Source organism: Acipenser ruthenus, chromosome 1, assembly GCF_902713425.1.
Source record: "Acipenser ruthenus chromosome 1, fAciRut3.2 maternal haplotype, whole genome shotgun sequence".
NCBI lineage: Eukaryota > Metazoa > Chordata > Actinopteri > Acipenseriformes > Acipenseridae > Acipenser > Acipenser ruthenus.
The window spans coordinates 18,118,159-18,138,244 of record NC_081189.1 but is presented as its reverse complement, the minus strand read 5'-3'; the positions used below and the strand labels follow the sequence as shown (position 1 = coordinate 18,138,244).

Sequence of the window (20,086 nt, the reverse complement as noted above, 5' to 3'; positions counted from 1 at the left end):
ATATAGAGAGAGAGAGAGAGAGAGAGAGCTAAATGTTACATCCCTGCTTGCCAAGCCATTACTGTAATGGAGTACTCACATCCGATTTCCTATTACCTAGAAAGATCGATGTGATTTTTAAGTTAACCTGCAGAGCTAGTTGGATTAAATCAAATTAATTTCTTGTCACTCAGGCTCATTTAATTTAATAGGGTCATTATTTAAAGAACCACATGCAAATTAAACAGATGCCTCTCTCTTTTGGCACCAGTAACTGTGGCCTAATCATGATTTTTTAGTTCTATAAAACATTCCTGCTTTATTTCTCTTTATGATGTGTATTTTGTACACTGAAAGTCACTAAAGCATTTCTGTAAATTTGACACAACCAGTTTCTTATACCATACTTTAAAAAGCGACCACACATTCCTAATTACAGGTTACTCTACAATTATTTTCACATACATAAATTCAATGTAGAGTAAACAGTTATGAAACTATAATACTGCTAGTATTATCTACCTAAGAATTGGCTTTACCAGCTATTCTCTGTCAGATATTAAAGTAATGCACCTACAATTATTAATGCCCGATTTACATTATTTCTGCAAAATATTCAAAATTTGGACAATACATAATTTCTTTCAAAAGCTGTGTTTCAGGACATGATTCACAGACAATCATTTTACAGACACATACTGTGTACATTGATCAACAACAAGCTTTTCACTAGCACTTAGTAAACTGACTTACCTTTTGCAAATAAAGGATCATTCCCTTGAGAACAGCATAAAAGGTTTTCCACCCTCTTTTGCCTCGAGGAGCTGAAACATAAATTAAAGAATAATCCTGGTCTTCACTGTACAAAGGTTGTGGTGGAAACAAAATAATTAGGAGTTACAGTGGTAAAGAACAAATTACAGCTGTTGATCAGAAGCTAGAAAAGGTCAAACCAGTCATAAGGCTAATTGCATTTCTCTTGTAGTGGACAAAACCAGCAGAATATAAATGAGAACAAAATATATAAAGGTCTATTTTCTAGGCATCTCATTAAAATGTAATTTAAAATAAAATCTAAAACGTTACCGAGATTTTATATTTATTTATATATATATATATATATATATATATATATATATATATATATATATATATATATATATATATATATATATATATATATATATAAAAATCTTTTTTTGCATGTACAAAATGTTTCAATTATTAAAAAATCATTTATTTCACGACTTTTTGGACTAAAGCCCTTTCTTAGCTATGAATTTTTTGAAAAATAATAGTTTACTGTACTGTGTATTTGTGTATAAAAAAAACAACGTAATTTTTGTACACTGCAGTTATACCTCCTATATATCAAACCTACATTAAAAATCACACTTGGATATAATTATCTTATTTGAGATTGACGGCATTAAAAGAAATATTAGAAAGTTGATAAAAGGATATTATCGTACTGGAGCATTAATCTGTATTTAATCAAATTTGTACTGAACACAGACAGACACAGTCTATTGTATTGTTGGTAGCATCACATACTTGCCAATATTTAGAAATTGTTTAGTGGGACATATTAAACTGGCATCTGACATGAACAAGAAATGGACCAGGTAAAATGAATGAAGACTATAAAACAAACAAAAAAAATCATAATGGAGCACCAGAAGTGAAACAATATAGCGTACATGAGAACTGGTCCTGAAAACCAGACAAGCACGTCTGTGCACAGACAGTTGAGATCGCCTCTTTTCTACAACTTAATGAAGGAGAAACAGCAGCGCACATGAAAGCTGTGGTGCACAGGGACACGGGACAACATTTGGTGGGAAATCAGGACTTTCTTGACTATGTTGGCATGTATTTCATACTGTGTTGTTCTTTTGCAAGCACGTGGAATGGATTGGTGAGCATTTAAAACTGTTGTAATTTGGTATTTTTGTTTTTCTAGATTTTAAAATGTCCATTGTACATCTATTAAATCACATGAACCTAACCTTGCAACTTACTTTTCTTTCCATCCATGTCTGCATGTATTTTACGGGCGAGAAAGCCAGATTTATAAACTGCAGCATTTGGGTCATGGGAAATATCAATGAAAGGGTTACTGCCACTGCCAATTCTACTGATGCCTTTGAAATGGGCATTATCAGATTTGTCTGCAAGCTCAGACAGCGACTTCTTCAGCTCATCATCATCTCTACAATGGAAAGAAGAAAAAGAATGTTAGTCAGAAGAAAAGAAAAAAACGTAACATCAGGGTCTATCCAATTGACCTAAAGTTTGTTAGATCTAAATACCAAAGTCCTTTATATTATTACATTGGACCCCCTGGCACATGACATTTTTTACAGACAGAAAATGCACTACAGATGCTGACATGCATGGTTAGAGGTTTGATTTTTGTAGCCCTGGTATACAACTTCAAATGACCTCTGGGGCAGTGTGGCAGGGTGCAAGCCAGCATGGGTAAATAGTGTGGGAGTGTTTTTATTTTGTTTGGCAAGGATGGGGCTGTGGAATGTGGCTGGGTCTTGATTGAATGATTGATCATCAATCAGGTCTCAGCCACATGGTATAAAAGCAGGAGAAATCCTTTGTTAGCGAGAGGTAGTAGGGAGGTAAAGGCTATGAGTAGCGGGGTGTGCTCACAGCTAAAGTACTCTCCTCCCTGCTGCCAAACTCAGCACAGGCATAGCAGATGGGAGACCCTTCTTTTTCCAACCACCGTTGCTGGTCATGCCAGTCTTCCATTTTTACTGCAGTCCTGTTCACCAGGCGGCGCTATCCCACTATTTACCCATGCAGGCTTCCACCACTTCATTTGATTGGATTGTTGCAGCTTCTAGAAGACCAGGAAAACAACTGATGGACCCAATACTTTGCAATATTCACTTTCATTATATTTGTTTTCATATTCCTCTTGGTCCTCTTCACCAATGTGCAGTAGCAAATAATCAGGAGCCAGTTACCTTGTTAGTAATAGTGAACTATACTAACGGATTACACGATAATGCTTAGCAGTTCTGCACTGTGCTGCTGAAAACCTTAACTGGAATGTACAGTATAGACTGGCCATTACCTTCTACAGCAGGGATGTCAAACAAAAGGTTGCACAAAGTTACTGATTTGCTTGGCTCCTGCTTACACTGTCTGTATAATTAGTGTTTGGTTAAAATTAACTCGACAACCCTGCTCTACAGGAAAAGCAGTTGCTAAAATAAAAAATATATAAAATATATCATTAGCGCTACAAGAAAATCAATAGCCCAAAACAGAATGGGAGATTGGGTGATAATGATACAATTCTAGACTCACAATAAGATCGCGTCAAGTAAATAATGGTGTTGAATTCCAATAACACATATTAGTTTGTTTTGCCCCTTGTCTCCCTCCCCCCAAACAAAAGTGAATCTGGCTTGCTCATGTTATCATGATCTACAAAATAAGATGCACAATTATATGAAAACAATCACTAGCTCACCTGCTGTACTAGTACTAATCAAAAACACATGTTTTTAATGAGGAATAAATTACCGACCGGCATCATTTTCTTTCCAGACACAAGCACGAGAAATGACTTAAACTGTAGAGAAAGAACTGCTGTGCTGACTGTGAACTACATGACTCGCATAGTAATCACATTGGAGGACTCAAGCATGCAGTCTATGTCAACACTTTTAAATTTGCACTACTGACTAGTTATGCTGTACTGCAATAGGATTTTGTGCTCACATTATACTGCTTCACTCTTTGGTTCTATTTCTTGGGATGTATGCAATATATAGTAGATTGGCCAGTCTGGTAGGAGGATCAGGATTTATGCTTGCAATATACAGTAAATTGGCCAGTCTGGTAGGAGTATCAGCCTACAAATTATATTCTTAAGTTTAGTTTTTTTTTCTGTGTTATATCTGAAAGTCACTGCTATAAGATATGAAGAGTGCTTTTAATGTCTGGTAACAGGTACCAGTACGATATTCTTAAACTTCCATCTTCATAGACATTTCTAGCAATGAACTGCATTCAATTCTTAATGCATTATCATCCTCATGGAAATATTAATTGAGTATAGATTTTTGTCATCCTCGTGGAAATGACTTGCTTGCCACCAGACAGATTCTTCTATAAGGGTTCTTCTATAGTTAAAATAATTTGGGTTACAAAATCAGTCATTCTTTTAAGTCCTTACTGTGTAGATCTATATACTGCAGCTTGTTAACAGAATTTACAAGAACAATTTTCCCCACATCATAAATGTTGTGTATGTTTGAATTCTACCAGCACTTTGGAATACAACTTGTGGTATACTCGTTATAAAGATTCATTTTCAGTGCTGAATACCACTAATGAGCAGCTTAGCATAATACCGTTTGAATGGATAGTCGTAAAAAATGGACAGCACAGTTTTACTATGGTACATTTTTCAATAATTTATTCAAAATGTTACTGGTGTTTTAAGCCTCAGACAGGACCTTTAGTACTAAATGTAAGCAATGATACATTTAGTTAGAACCTAAAATTATTTAGTACCTAAATTGAGGCAAGATCATAATTAAAATGTTGTACTCAAGTGTCCAGCTTAGCAAGAAATGGTGGAATTTGATCTCTTTTGGAATTAGGTGACCGGTATCAACTGCGTTGTATTGTTTTTTCCCCCAATCTATTTTTGTTTTTTTAAAACTTTATTAACATTAAAATGAAGTTGCTTCAAGTAATAAAGTATACACAGACTCGGAAGGACTATATTAAAATAAACATTATTACTTTTGTAATGCATCTCATCACGTAGCACATGGCGTGGTTGAATCTGGAATCTGAAATGGGGCCGTGGCAGGTCTTTGCCTGGCTGACAGACTGAAATATCCGCCATTCAATCATAGGTGCCTGTCAGTAGAGAACATGGGGCCTTACCAAAACATCTGAATACTGGTATTTATGTTTTACAGAATAACTACTAAATTACTAAATCATTTACATCTAGCACATTTGGTCCCCTTTAAAAAGTTATTACCCTTTTGCTATACCATTTTGTGTGGTATTTTGTGTAAAATTATTTTAAAATGCATCTGTATTTTATTAAAAAGCTCAACAGAACATTTTTAATGTCTATATTATATTAATAGCACATAAATGAAACTAATTTGTACCAAAATCATGCATTTAAGAAGACTTCATCAAACTGTATATTAGGTTTTATCAGTTTAACACAAGTGGGGGACTTGTGATGACTGGATGTGTTCCAAAGTTTTTACAGTACTATTTCTTACAATATGCCTATTTGCGGTCTGTGAATATCAGACTATGTAAATATAACAGGTTTTGAATGATGCCGTACTAAGAATATATTGTGTGTTGCGATATGCAACATAGAAATGTTGTTTTATGAACAGAATACCCCGTTTCAAGAATGCTTTCTAAAACTGATTTTAAAAATGGATCTTGACCCAACTCTTAAGGTTCATCTTTCTTGAGGAGGAAGAAAAAAACCACTTAGGATAGTCATTAAAAGGAAAGCAGCTGTTTCAAATGGCACAGTTCCATAAACTGTCATCCATAAACTGATATCGACTCCTTCCTCTGGGCCATGCAGAGGTCACAAGCACCCTAGTGCTACAGTATAGTCATTCCCCCTCAGACAAAAAGAGTGATAAAGTATGTGAACTATTCCAATTCAGAAAACGATTCAGTACCGTCAGCCAATCAGCTGGGGCCTAATGTCTTCTGCTTCTTATTCCAATAACTTATATGTTATGCTGCCCCCTTCTACAACGATCTTTCTCTCTTTCTTCAAGTCTGCTACAACACCATTCTGTCAGCCCATCTTTTTTTCAGACTCCAACAGCTGATCTCGACTGGAGCAGACCGTTAGGTCTCAAAACACTCCCAAGTCACGCGTAGATGACAACCATGTCATATTGACAATAGTAAGAAATCAGAGACTTTTAAAAGTTGTTTTTTTTTCTTTAAATCTTATCTCGTCCTGTCTTATTGTACCACAGACCACCGATACTACAGAGGGTGATCAGCTGAGCTGCTATAATCTTTTTAAAAGTATTTTTATAATTAGATGCGATAATGAAAGTCAGTACTGACCTTCATGTTGCCTCTTTGTATAAATGTCACAGTTGTTTCAAAAGACTGGTACACATCCAGTCTAATGAATTTTTTAATGTATTCTATAAGAATGATGTAATGACAACAGCCAAACCACCCAGAATCACTGGCTGTTATGACATCCAAGGGACTGGTGTAGGTGAGAATTCATTTTAGTTTTATTAAAACTGAAACTTTAAAAGGAAGGGAAATATCAAAAAAAGAGCAGCATATTTGAGACGAAGTAATCCACGATTTTGTAAACGTGCAAATACAATTCTTTCACCTTGCCAAGTTTAATATAATTATGAAGAATGCATATATATATATATATATATATATATATATATATATATATATATATATATATATATAAATAAATAAATGACAAGTTGTTATTGGTCAGGGGCAGTTTTTAAAAAAAAATAACTTCCTACAACAAATATCCATGCAATCTTTAAACACATTTTAATTGAAACCATTTCCAATATATAACCTTCATCAGCAAATCCAAATCTCCAGTCAGGAGTGTTGCATAAGTAAGTCACTATGAGCTGACTCAAGACTTGGTGGTAAAGGATGTCAACACCAAACTGCATTTTGAACCGATTATTGAATTGTAATGGAAATGTGACAGTTTTATCACATTTTATCACTGTTCTTGTACCCCATTTTAAACTTTGCCTCACCACTGCTTACCGATCAGTCTGACAAAAGATCAACAGATGTCTTGTGAGGCCTGATCAGTATATTAACACTTTAAATCACAACACCATCAGTATATTTTATTAACCACAGGGATTTTATCTATGAGGTTTATCTACAAGTTTACCTTGTATAAATCATACTTCAGTTTAGTTTTATCCCCAACACAATGTGATTCACTTCAGCTTTTCCAGCACATGCAGGAAAATCAATTGTGTTCTAATATCAAAATAAATCAGTAATGGCAGCCTATGTCTGGGCCGCCTGTTTCAGAAAGCACAAGACCACATTTACTTGTGACGGCACTGACAGCAGGCATCATTTTCCAGATTACCAAGTCCACAACTGGACAGCCTTCCACATTATAAATCATCATCTGTGGTTTTTTTGGTGATGCAGAATTATAACATTTCTCACCTGCAGTAATTATTCTACTATTAATCTAATAATAATAATAATAATAATAATAATAATAATAATCTTAAATTAGGAATTAGAAAGTATTTTCTGTACGGAATATTTAAAAACACAACATAAGGCTTCAATCAAATCATAAGAAAGTCACTCGGTACTTTTGCTGAACCTTTATCTACCTGGCATTAAAACGAACAAATTAAAAAGGGATACATTTTACCATCTACATTTTTGTAATTTTAATTTCTTAAAATAGTTCTCTATTGTTGTTCCTGCTTATACCATTATTTAGCAGCTGAATACCATAGTAGTCATTTTTCAACCAGAAACCCTGTCATTTCAGTAGCAGAATCAGTGGTTGAAATGTTTGCTGAATAGTTAGGAATCAACATAAGCAATGACCTTAGCAGAAATGACAGAGAACACACGGTAACACACGGTAAGAAATTACATTTTTAAAATGTAGATTGTAAAAATAAGTATCAATCTGGTTTTACTACAGTACATGCCACTCAACACAAACTGAATAAACATGTTATTGCAATCATAATACAATTAAAAAATAATAAAAACAATAAATAATAACATCAATAACATAGATATTCCAGTGATGCATTTGCATAACAAAATAAGTCATCACTTAAAGTACCATCATTTTCAAAGTTTTCGTTTCCATTTTCAATATCTTAGAATATACATTACAATTTTGTTAAAATAATGTTTCTTGTAAATGAACAGCAAAATATATCTATACTTACATAGCCCATTCCAGCTTTTCATTTTTGATTGAATTGTACAGGGCCTAAAAAATAAGAGAAATAACTTATTAATAATAATAATAATAATAATAATAATAATAATAATAATAATAATACATACAATACTGCTACATTGGTTCTAAATATACACTATGTTATTAATGTAAACTTATATACTCCTTTCACTTAAGATATCTGATTTAGCCACACCCTCCATAGTCAGGCCCTTTGCCTCCAGTCATTTTCACCAATATGGTCTAGTGAAGGTGCAAATTAAGAGTTTGTAAGCTGGTATCCAGACATGTCTAATGTGCACAATACTAATGGGACAAATGTACACAGGTGTAACTATAATTCAAATTTGAGTTAGATCCAATAATTTTGCACTTTCAGGCCTGGGTTTAAAGCGCATCCATGAAGACACGTGTTTCCAGTATTCTTTAAGTTATTTAAACGCCCATGGAACATATGCACGGTTAAAAAAAGATTTTCCACATTATATGGATCTATTAAAACACCTGCATAAGTTTAATGCAGAACTTTTAAATACAACTATACCACATTATTAATGTAGGTTGTAGAACGTATACACCTCCACCCTGGTGACCAGCAACCCCCTGCCAGGCCTCCCCTGCCCCTCCCCGGTTTGTTTTTACAGATTAAAGATTATTCACCAGGACTCAGGACAAAGGAGGTTACATAATGGTTTAATAAGTATGACAGCAATGTGAGCCTTTCAGTAGCATCCCAGTCCCCAAGACATTAAACCATCCTGGCTTTAGTAATAGCATTTGGAGCCTCATTACGCCAGCTGGACAAAGCTTTCCTGTGTGGGGAGGGACACTGTTGCAACAGATTTGATTCTAAGACACATATCTGCAGGGTTATCTACTGAACACTAGAGCACATACTGTACACGGAGAGCGTGCATAATACAAACTAAATGTGTATCGACATTGATTTATTTAAATAAATAAATAAAACAAACATATATCTATTTATCGATATTAGGGCTGTCAATTAATCACAGTTAAGTTTCTGGTATAGTACAAATTTAACTTGTTAAATTTGCAGACAACACAAAAATAGGAGGAGTGGCAAACACCGTTGCAGCAGCAAAGGTCATTCAGAAATGACCAGACACCACATGGCAAATGCATTTAATATAGAAAAGTGTAAGGTACTGCATGCAGGCAATAAAAATGTCCATTATAAATACCGTATGGGAGACGATGAAATTGAAGGAGGAATCTATGAAAATGATCTAGGAGTTTATGTTGACTCAGAAATGTCTTAATCTAGACAATGTGGGGAAGCTATAAAAAGAGGCCAACAAAATGCTCGGATATATAGTAAAAGTGTCAAGGGAAGTAATGTTAAAGCTTTACAATGCATTAATAAGACCTCATTTAGAATATTGTGTTTAGTTCTGGTCACCTCACTACAAAAAGGATATCGCTAGATTAATCAGACCAATTAATCAACCAAAGAGTTGATCACAGATTCATCTTTTTTTTTCTAATTTAAACCGTGCAGTTCTATTTTTGTATATAAAATAAAATCAACCAATAGAAGAGCTGCATTTTCTCCACAGCAGTCCAGTCATAAGTAAGTGGAGGCAGGACATAAACAGTTGAAGGTCTTTAGTAGGTTTAACCAATGGGAGAGTCAATATCTGCCCCATGTTATACAGGTGTCCAATCATGAGAGCGCAGAGGCGGGACATACATATGTTACGGTTGGGTGTAAGCATAGCTAAATTTCGTGCAATACTGCTTATTATAGCAACAGTTGCTGAGAATTATATTGAGAACTTCAAAGTAATATTTCAAATGGCTTTTTCCAAAAAAAAAAAAAAAGTCATGACAACGGAGACATTATAGTCAATTTGGTTACGAATCCATTTTCAAGAACTTTCTCAGAAATAATGGAGATATACACCAGAAATACCTGAACTGATGAAAACACAAATTCTTCAAATAGAGGTAATTATGTGGAATTACTTTCTCTGACTTCTGACTACAACAGCATGTTAAGCAATCACTTGTCAATAGCCACTGTATTCTCGGGTACCTGTAACAAGATTCTGAACGGCTTAAATCTCTTCGGTGCCTCAAGTTCTGCTAGATTCAGAAGTACAAGGAAGTCAAGTACATAGCTATGTAAACAACCAATGTTCTGTGAATGGGAAAGGGAGGCAGACATGCATATTCGTGGTACTCTATTACACTGCAGCAAAATGACCGTAAAATACTTGCTTGTTTAAAAAACTGTTCTGCAATATAACAGCCTTGATTAAGGTACACTCCAGTTCTGTAGGTGGCAGCAATAAGCCTCATATTTGGCTTACTCAGCAATATTAAGAAGGATATTTATTTTTAAGCCATATCCACACCAGCAGCGAGTCACGTCGCTTTGAGAATTTCAAAACCGCTAAAATAGAACCTGTTTCTATTTATTTATTTCGTCGTGCAACTGGAACGAAACTGACCAATCAGAAGCAAGGTTAACAGCCTTGACACACATAACACACACCCTCAAAACATTTCACGCCTCAAAACAATTTAATCATGGACAACGAAAAGTGCAGCAGTATCCATTATTATATGATTGTAAATTGAGCGACTACAGAGACATCCAGAAGAAAGACAATGTCTGGGTGGCTTGCAGGTGGTGCATTTAGAAGCACGGAGACATTTTTCTTTCCGATTTATGGTTTATTAATAAGCAAAAATAAACAGGACCATACATGCAGTACACATATCCGGCATTTAAATGAAAAATGTCCACTTTTGCTGGCTTTTAAAAATGACACAAAAAAGGTCCTGCATTCACACAACTTGAACATGTGACCTCATTTTAAAAAAGTTTTTATGATAAGTAACGTTTTGATCACTAAATTGTTTTCTGGCACAAATCTGTGACAAGAAGGTCTATAAATATGCATAAGGTGAAGTTTTGTGGAGATTCACCAAACAAACAAAAATATTAGAGGTCCTACTATTCTATACGTTGTAAAACAAAGCCAGCAACACGTTTGTATTCTATGTGACACATCCCAACATCACCAAGCTCATACATAGTTTTGAAAGAGACATATTTATAAAGCATTTCCTGTCAAGTTCACCGGACTGTTTTAAAAGGAAAAACGAAATAAAAGTAAATAATAATACATGGTAAGTGGTGATCTGCGCGTAATAACACAGAGGATAATAATAATAATAATAATAATAATAATAATAATAATAATAATAATGGTGCACTTTAAAATAATTAAAGTTAATAAACAAAAGGCTCAAAGAAGGAATTTGTAAAGAAACACAATTGAGATTGCAGTTGAATATATAAATATATCAACTATACTACTATTGTCCAGATGTTTTCTGGAGATGTACCAGGTTTCAAATCAGACTATTACTACTACTGGTACCACAAAAAAAAATACTACAAATACAACTGTACAATTACTACTACTAATAATGATAACAATAAAGCTGATGGATGTATAGGGAGGTTCAATCTGATCATAGATTTTACAAGTCCAGCCTTTATTTTACAACGGAGGTCAGGGTGGTAACCTTTTATCAAAACAAGCCCTGTTTTGTAATGAGACAGCCCATCTCTAGTATGTCCAATAGGAATGCATGGGCGGGGTCATGTATTTATTTCCAGTCTTTTGGATCGTTTCCCAGTCGTGTGTGGTGTTGACTGACATTCGGTGACTTCGCTCACGTCGCTCTGTCCAGTGTGGATGCAGCTTCAGACGTTTCTGGTGCCAGACCAGTGTCTGTGACAATATGGCAAAGCAGTTGTCAAATCGGAAGTTTTTTTGCCAAGCAGTCAGCATCTGACTGTACAAGTACAGTAGTCTCCACGGAACACTTGAGAACACTTCGCCTAAGGAAACACACTTTGGGTGAAACAGATTTCTCATTATAAATGCTCCGGCTAAAAGAAACAGGAACTTCGCTTAAAAGAACACCTTCTTGACACCTATAGTGATTCGTTCACAACGGATACAGCACTGTTTTGTAACCTAATAACTCATTATCAAACTTAAATTAAAATGGTTTATTCAGTCTTTTCAAAAGTGACTTGTCATCGCGGCAGTGTCTTGAGGCACACTGACTGGTATATTAAATCTTTCCAGAACTGCCTTCATATCATTGACTCATTTTGTATTTTGATTTCTACGAGTGCACCTCATTGCTACAAAATAGCATGTAAACAAAACGGCGAAATGCGCTGCTGTTTCTCTTGCTACAAAAAGTTGGAAATTGTTCGAGTTCTTGAAAAAAAACTTGAAATCGGACACAAGTCGCCGAGCTATTTGGTGCTTCCCGTTCTGGTGAATTGCTTCACCATTCTGTTAAATAATGAACATGTCTTGTACAGTGCTGCTACATTTTGTAACGTGTGTAGGGGGGCTGTGTTCATTTAGTTTGACAGTTTATTAACGTTAGTTTGTCTGTTACTTTATTATTATAGTTTATTAACATATACTTGTCAATTGCTTTTCTTTTACTTATTCAGTTCATTTCATATTTTGATGCACGTGCGTCATGACAAGTAATACATATTTATTGATTCATAGTGTGTCTGGTGGTCAATTCTGAGAGAACACTTTGCTTGCTTCCCGAGGGGGTTTCTCTTAGGTTGAGACTGTACTATACTACAGTGACCAAAGTAGTTGCAAGCAGTAGTAATGCAGAAAAATGCAAACAAAAAATACGTTCTTATAATTTTGAAAGGGCGATGAATTATCCGTGGCTTGTTTATCGAGACGACAAGATGTACTATAGTGTGAAAGTTGCTGGGCAAAAATGCATACACACAGTACAGATTTTCAAGAATCTTTGCTTAAAAGACACAGCCACGGAAATGCTGTTGCTGTTATTGGAATGCAGAATAAGAACACCCGTCGATGAAGACAACAAACACTGCTTAGAATCCCGTCTCGTTGTCATGGGAACGGTCTACTGTTAGTATATACCAGCATTAAGAAAAGTGTGTCTGTACTCATATGTATATCTATACACAGACCCAGATTGTTTAAACTATGATATAGCACAGAGTTTAAACATTCATAAAAAATTACCAAAATGCACACCCCTGGAGTTTATTAGACTTTGTGTTAACAACTGATCGTTTAGTATCTGATGGATGGGATGCAAAATTTTGGGAATGTGCGTTTCAGGAATGCACGAACAGAAAAGCTAGCGTGACCTCTCTCTCTCTCTCTCTCTCTGTGTGTGTGTGTGTGTGTGTGTGTGTGTGTGTGTGTGTGTGTATATATATGACAGTTGGTTTGGTTTGACAAAAAAATGTGTTTACTTGAATGATTTCTTACATGATGATACTGATTGTCCCATTACAATTCTCTAACTCATGAGCACATAGTTTCTACTTAGTATTTGGGAAGGACACCATACAGTTGAAAAAAATAAAAAAAGAATAAGTATCTGCCACTTGGGGCAGGAAAATGGTTTTCAAAAACTGTATGCCTTTAAAAAATATAAAACAAGATCTGTGGATACGTATGTGCACATGTTCCCTTTATTTTTTACTGGAATAAAAAAAATTGTGGATCTCTGGTAAATAAATAACACACCTAATGTAATCTTAGAACTAGTATCAAAATGATTTCAACCTGCCAGGTGTACCAGGTTATAATATGGGGGAGCTGAGTAATTAATTGACAAAAAATGTATAGAGGAACTTAATACGTTTAATTTCACTAGCTGAATATATACAAAGCTTTGACTTGAGAGCTGTTTACTGAAGTTAGTAATACAGTAAGCAAGGTTTCTAATCAAGAGCTAATTACAGTTTTTAAAAACAAAGGAACTCATTATTTATTTACATACGCTATAGGAATGATTTTTTTTTTTCTTGTCTCTAATTCATGAATTATGTTTGTATTACCATGCTGCCACATCTGCTAAACTACCCAATATGTAACACGATCAGCATTTAACTTAGTAATGCGTTACAGTATACACCAGGGGATTCATAACAATGGAAACATTACATTACCCTCCTTCACAAACATCTTTAAAGCCTTTTTACACACTCATATTTGACCTGTTCTCACGTCAGCATATGCTTTCTTCATTGTAGAGTATAACTGGTACATATATATATATATATATATATATATATATATATATATATATATATATATATATATATATATATATATATATATATATACATATATATATATATATATATATATACATATATATATATATATATATATATATATATATATATATATATATATATATAAAAGGAACATTAACACTGCCTAGAAATATAAGGTTTCAATGCAGAATGAATCACACAGAAAAAAAATAAATAAAAACAAAACTGCAAATGACTGCTGCAAAGGACTAGCTCAGTTTTCAATAAAACCTTGCAGATCCACTGCAGCACACAAAACCAGGCTATTTTTTAGATTATAAATTAATCACTGGTGCTGCCGTTGTTTATACCAGTATTATTACGTTCTAAAAAAAGTGCATTTTAACAAATCTTGTGATTTTTGACATTTGCGTAATCTCACTAGCTCTAGACAGTGCATAATCTTCTGTTCAAATTGACTTGAATACTTTGTGGTATACAACACATTAAATTATCTTTTATTTCAGACATTTGTACAAATTAAATTATTATTGTGTTACTGATATTAATCATAACCACTTTAAAAAAGAGAAACAAAACTGACAACCACAGGCTGCGAGGCAGTACTATTGATGTTTCAAATATAAAGCATTATACACGCTGCCAACCATTATTGCCTACCTCAGGAAAACAAAGAAGAAAAGTATAAAAGCAATACATCAAATCTAAAAACCCAATTAATCTTCTCTGGTTTGCAAAGTGAAATTAACAGAAACGCAGTGTTTCTCTACTGTAAAGAATACACAATGCATATTGCAGAAAAACTATCATCATACACAAGCATGTTACAAATAGGTATTCAGATTGTACCCTAAGCCAACAAGTGGTTATTTTGCAGTCATAAATATGCATGCTATAAAATCACCTTACAGGAAAATAACCTTCTAGCTTGATAGATTTTCAAAATAGGTTTTCACATAATATTTAAATAATTACAAATATCAGTCTGCCTACATAACTGACCTCATTCATTTTGATGGTATTCCATTTTTAAATTGTGCAGTGTTTTACAAAAACAAGCACAACAGTTAGTGTTTCTTGTAAGTATGTTAGAAAGCAGCCACATTCACAGTAGGTACTTTTTTTTTTTTTTTTTTTTTTACCTTGCTCTGTTTGTGGTGTCCGGCAGAAAACTCTGAAGAACTGGACACTTTCAAAGACTTGGAACGAAGAGACTGTCGACGGACAGCCTCATCCCTGGCATACTTGACTGAGCCTGGGGGTCGCACCCGCATCTTGCTGCTACCCTGGACGCTGTTCACACCAATCATTTCCACAAAACAATTCCAAAGGCTATTGTACAGTCAACTCAATGGAATGCAAAAATATGTATATATATATATATATATATATATACGTGAGGCTTGTGAGTTTTATGTGCTGCGTCAAACAGCACTCCCTTGTGTGCACTGGACGAGAGGGAAGTCCTCAGCTTCAATGCACTGTCGCTGTCTCAGCTAGCATCTTCCACTAGTGTTTTGATTCAGTCTGATAGTTCCAAGGGAAGGCACACGTCAGTGACTGGGAGTTAAAGAAAAAAATAAATCACCCCCTCATATGCACTGAGCCAATGGCAAAGGGCCAGGCAAGCAATTCATTTATATTCTAAATAGCAACACTTTTGCTCGTGATGCCGAGCTGCAAGCCCATTAATGTCCGCAGCAAGATGACACAAATAAAAGCTTCGAGTAGCCTGTCACCCACCGTAAAGCAGCCAGGCTGAAGCTGAATTATCAAACAGCAGGTGCTGATGGCCTCAGGAGTTACAGGGTCTTCTAGTGTGTAGCTCAGCTTAAAACAATCTGTTCAGTTACAATGTCATGCGACTAAAATTATCATGACATGAGAACAAATTCCACACTAGCTTCTGTAACTATGTTAACCAATACTGCACTGTCATTTATGTAAAATGATGCATTTTCCGTTACCTTCCTTATTTTTCTTTAAGTAAGCAAGCTATGTGAAAAGCTATGTGTTATTTGTCAAGTTATCACTAAACCGGTACCTTAGGAGCCAAGCATCCCGTATAGTGACCAAACTACTTATTGAAGAAATGTAATATTGATAGGAACTAGGATGATGCTGGTACACTGAGAATACTATTTCAGAGTCAAACCATTCCAATGATCCAACAATTACAGTATCTATCGAAAGCTGCATTCTAGGGTCGTCTTACTGTAGCCACATTTAATTGAATGTCAAACATCCTTATTGGTTGTTGTACAGAAATCTTAAAAGCCAGCTAGAAGGTTAAGAACGCTGAATTAAAAAATACAGACATGCCCTTTCCAATGAACTTTAATCCTTGGTATATTGGAGGTCTCCACTGTGAGAAACAAACAATTTCCTTTTCACATACACCCGGTTGACATAGGAACTGTTTGGGATACACAAATATTTTTTTGGTGACAAGAAATGTCTGTCTTTAAATGAGGTCTGTACATTAAACAGATAGGTATAAATAAATCATGCTTGATTGATATCTGCACTGAAAATGCAGTGTGGGAAGAAAACTATAGGTTATTATCATAACCCTGGTTCCCTGAAATAGAAGCGTAGCCATTACTGTATCGGTAAACACGCAATTTGTAATAGTTAAAGTTCGTACTTGAAAGGGAATCAATAACATCCACCTCGGGACCTCTCAAGCGGCCCCTGCTAAATTAAACATCTATCCCAGGCACTTCTCGTGATCTATTTTGCCATGTTATGGAAATGTGTTAAAATGATAAACAGCAGCAGCTCAGCATTTACAGAAAGGTGAGAGAAGTAGAGCATGTCATCAACACACTTGAGATTATTTTATTAATTTGCATATAATACCAAGATGTTAAGTACCTAGGATTTAATGAGTCTTTAGGTTAAAAAGTCAACTCGCCGAAGCACAAAAAAAAAAAAAAAAGAGCTGACAACAACTTTTAAAAGAACTACAGTTTACAATGACGGGTTGAGGGGTTAAGTCATACTTCTGTCCACCAAATGGTATTCTGTGTAAAAATGTAGAATCTCTGTTGGATTGTTCTTGTTTAAGCCCTATACTATACTTATATTGTCCTTTGTTTAATCATTAAAAGAAGCTAGTAACATTCTTTGACTAGAAGTCTTTAATACTGTCCTCTTAGGGTATAATGTGGTTTATGAGGATTCTTGTACATTAGGAGTTTGGTGTTGACTTTGGTGTTGTAGGCACAGAACAGGTTAATACGATTCAGCATATAGGTCTGGAGGCAGCTTGCCTAGTCTCTATGACAACTACATAGATAAGGAGTGTAGACTTTTATTCTTTGAGCTTTAAAATTATTTTTAAATTCTATTGAGTCTGCAAAATTGTTATAGAAGAGCTAAAAGGGAGTGAGCCTAGCTTGGTAACCATAGCTACACTGATAAGTGAGGCCCACAGGCTCGACAGAGTTTGACTCCCTAGAATTGCCAGGTGTTGCAGCTAATTCAATATAGTTATTGTGACCAATGGGAGATATTGTAAATTTGGAAATCTTCAAGGGCAACCAAGAGGCTGTCTTTGTTTTAAAGGGAGTTTTGTAAAGTTAGTCAGAGAAAGGAAACAGCAGAGGTAACATCTTGAACGGCAACACTGCTTTCAACATCAAGCAACCAAAGTCAGGAAAAAAGGAGCTTGCATGTAATATCTTTAAACAACAGCTCCAAACATGAATGAATAAGTCAGAAAAAAGGAGATATTTTAATAACTGGACTGCAAGCTCTGAATAACATCTAAACTTAATAAACTTGAAGAAGACTCAAAAGATTGTTTAAAGGACATTAACATACAAATAACTGCCAGGGATCATCATTAAAAGAAGAGGACAACTAATGATTTAAAGACTCAATTAAATGGACTGAACTGACCTACAGGGAATGGTCAATTTTAATGGAAGAATTTATATTTTGTTATAAACAAAGGCTGAAAGGGGACATTGTTCTACAAGACGTCACGTACGCTCAACACTGCATCAACTCTGCGGAACAAACCGAGTATTCCCAATTAAACTAAAGAATAGAAAGGGTTACAGAAACTATACTTGGGGAATTAAATACATGTATATTTGAAGAAAAGTTGATAGTGGTGTAATGTAAAAAGGGTGTGTGTTATATTTTGTTTTCTTACAAAAAGAAAGGCTAGTTTTTATCTTCCATAAAAGTGAATTAAGCCAACAGCTACAATAATTGCAAGGTGATCCACAAACTTGAATAAGTGGTGTAGAATCTTATTTTCCTTAAAAGAACCGATGAATGGGTCTTAAAATGTTTTTGTGCCGTGATTCTAATTAAAAGGATACAGTGGCTCTCAAAAGTATTCACCCCCCTTGGACTTTTCCACATTTTATTGTGTTACAACATGGAATCAAAATGGATTGAATTAGGAGTTTTTGCCACTGATCAACACAAAAAAAGTGAAAAATAAAATCTACCAATTGTTCTAAATTATTTACAAATACAAAACAGAAAATAATTGATTGCGTAAGTATTCACCCCCTTGAGTCAATATTTGGTAGAGGCACCTTTGGCAGCAATTACAGCCATGAGGCTATTTGGATAAGTCTCTACCAGCTTTGCACATCTGGACACTGCAATTTTTGCCCATTCTTCTTTGCAAAATTGCTCAAGCTCCGACAAGTTGGATGGGGACCTTTGGTGAACAGCAATTTTCAACTCTTTCCACATATTCTCAATTGGATTGAGGTCCGGGCTTTGACTGGGCCACTCCAGGACATTGACCTTTTTGTTTTTAAGCCACTCCAGTGTGGCTTTGGCTGTATGTTTGGGGTCATTGTCCTGCTGGAAGATGAATCTTCTCCCAAGTCCCAGGTCTCTTGCAGACTTCAGCAGATTTTCCTCCAGGATTTCTCTTTACTTTGCTGCATCCATTTTTGCACTCTATCTTCACAAGCTTTCCAGGCCCTGACGCAGAGAAGCATCCCCATAGCATAATGCTGCCACCACCATGCTTCACGGTAGGGATGGTGTTCTCAGGATGATGTGCGGTGTTAGGCTTGCGCCAAACATAGCGCTTAGCGTTGAGGCCAAAAAGCTCTATTTTGGTCTCATCAGACCATAGACTCTTCTTTCACTGGGTCTCAGAGTCTCCCACATGCCTTCAGGCAAACTCTAGCCGAGATATGATGCGAGTTTTTTTCAACAATGGCTTTCTTTTTGCCACTCTCCCATAAAAGGCCAGTTTTGTGAAGCACCCAGGCTATTGTTGCCGTATGCAGTGTCTCCCAGCTCAGCTGTGGAAGACTCTAACTCCTTTAGAGTTGCCATAGGCCTCTTGGTGGCCTCCCTGACTAGTGCCCTTCTCGCCCGGATACTCAGTTTTTGAGGACGGCCTGTTCTAGACAGATTCACAGTTGTGCCATATTCTCTCCATTTCTTAATAATGGACTTTACTGTGCTTCGAGGGATATTCAATGCCTTGGAAATGTTCTTGTATCCTACCCCTGATTGGTGCTTTTGAAGAACCTTATTCTGGATTTGCTTTGAATGTTCCTTCATCTTCATGATGTAGTTTTTGTTAGGAAATGTACTAACCAACTGTGGGACCTCCCAGAGACAGGTGTATTTAACCTGAAATCATGTGAAAAACCTTAATTGCACACAGGTGGACTCCATTCAACGAATTGTGACTTCTAAAGACAATTGGTTGCACCAGAGCTTATTTAGGTGTGTCTTAGCAAAGATTTTATTTTTCACTTTGACATTGTGTTGATCAGTGGCAAAAACTCCTAATTAAATCCATTTTGATTCCATGTTGTAACAATAAAATGTGGAAAAGTCCAAGGGGGGTGAATACTTTTGAGAGCCACTGTATATGTTTGACAACGGATCGATAAAGAATTAAGAACAATTTTGTAATATCCTAATAATTAGAATTCACTGAATTTATATTTATTTATTTACTGACTCATATTTACAAT

At 35.4% G+C, this 20,086-nt stretch overlaps 1 protein-coding gene across 7 annotated transcripts in view; it reads right to left on the bottom strand.

Annotated features, from left to right (window-relative positions):
* Nucleotides 1–20,086, bottom strand: part of LOC117962537 (PH and SEC7 domain-containing protein 3-like) — a 111,865-nt gene that overhangs the window by 17,617 nt on the left and 74,162 nt on the right. For 6 of the 7 annotated variants that reach the window (XM_059012874.1, XM_059012885.1, XM_059012881.1 and 3 more), the window contains 3 exons: nt 7,965–8,008; nt 2,001–2,191; nt 733–803 (listed from right to left, as the gene is read on the bottom strand). In XM_059012874.1, coding sequence (XP_058868857.1) covers nt 733–803; nt 2,001–2,191; nt 7,965–8,008 — 306 coding nt within the window. Of the gene's footprint in view, nt 1–732; nt 804–2,000; nt 2,192–7,964; nt 8,009–15,253; nt 15,749–20,086 lie in introns of those variants that run through there. The other variant, XM_059012906.1, reaches the window with a different exon arrangement.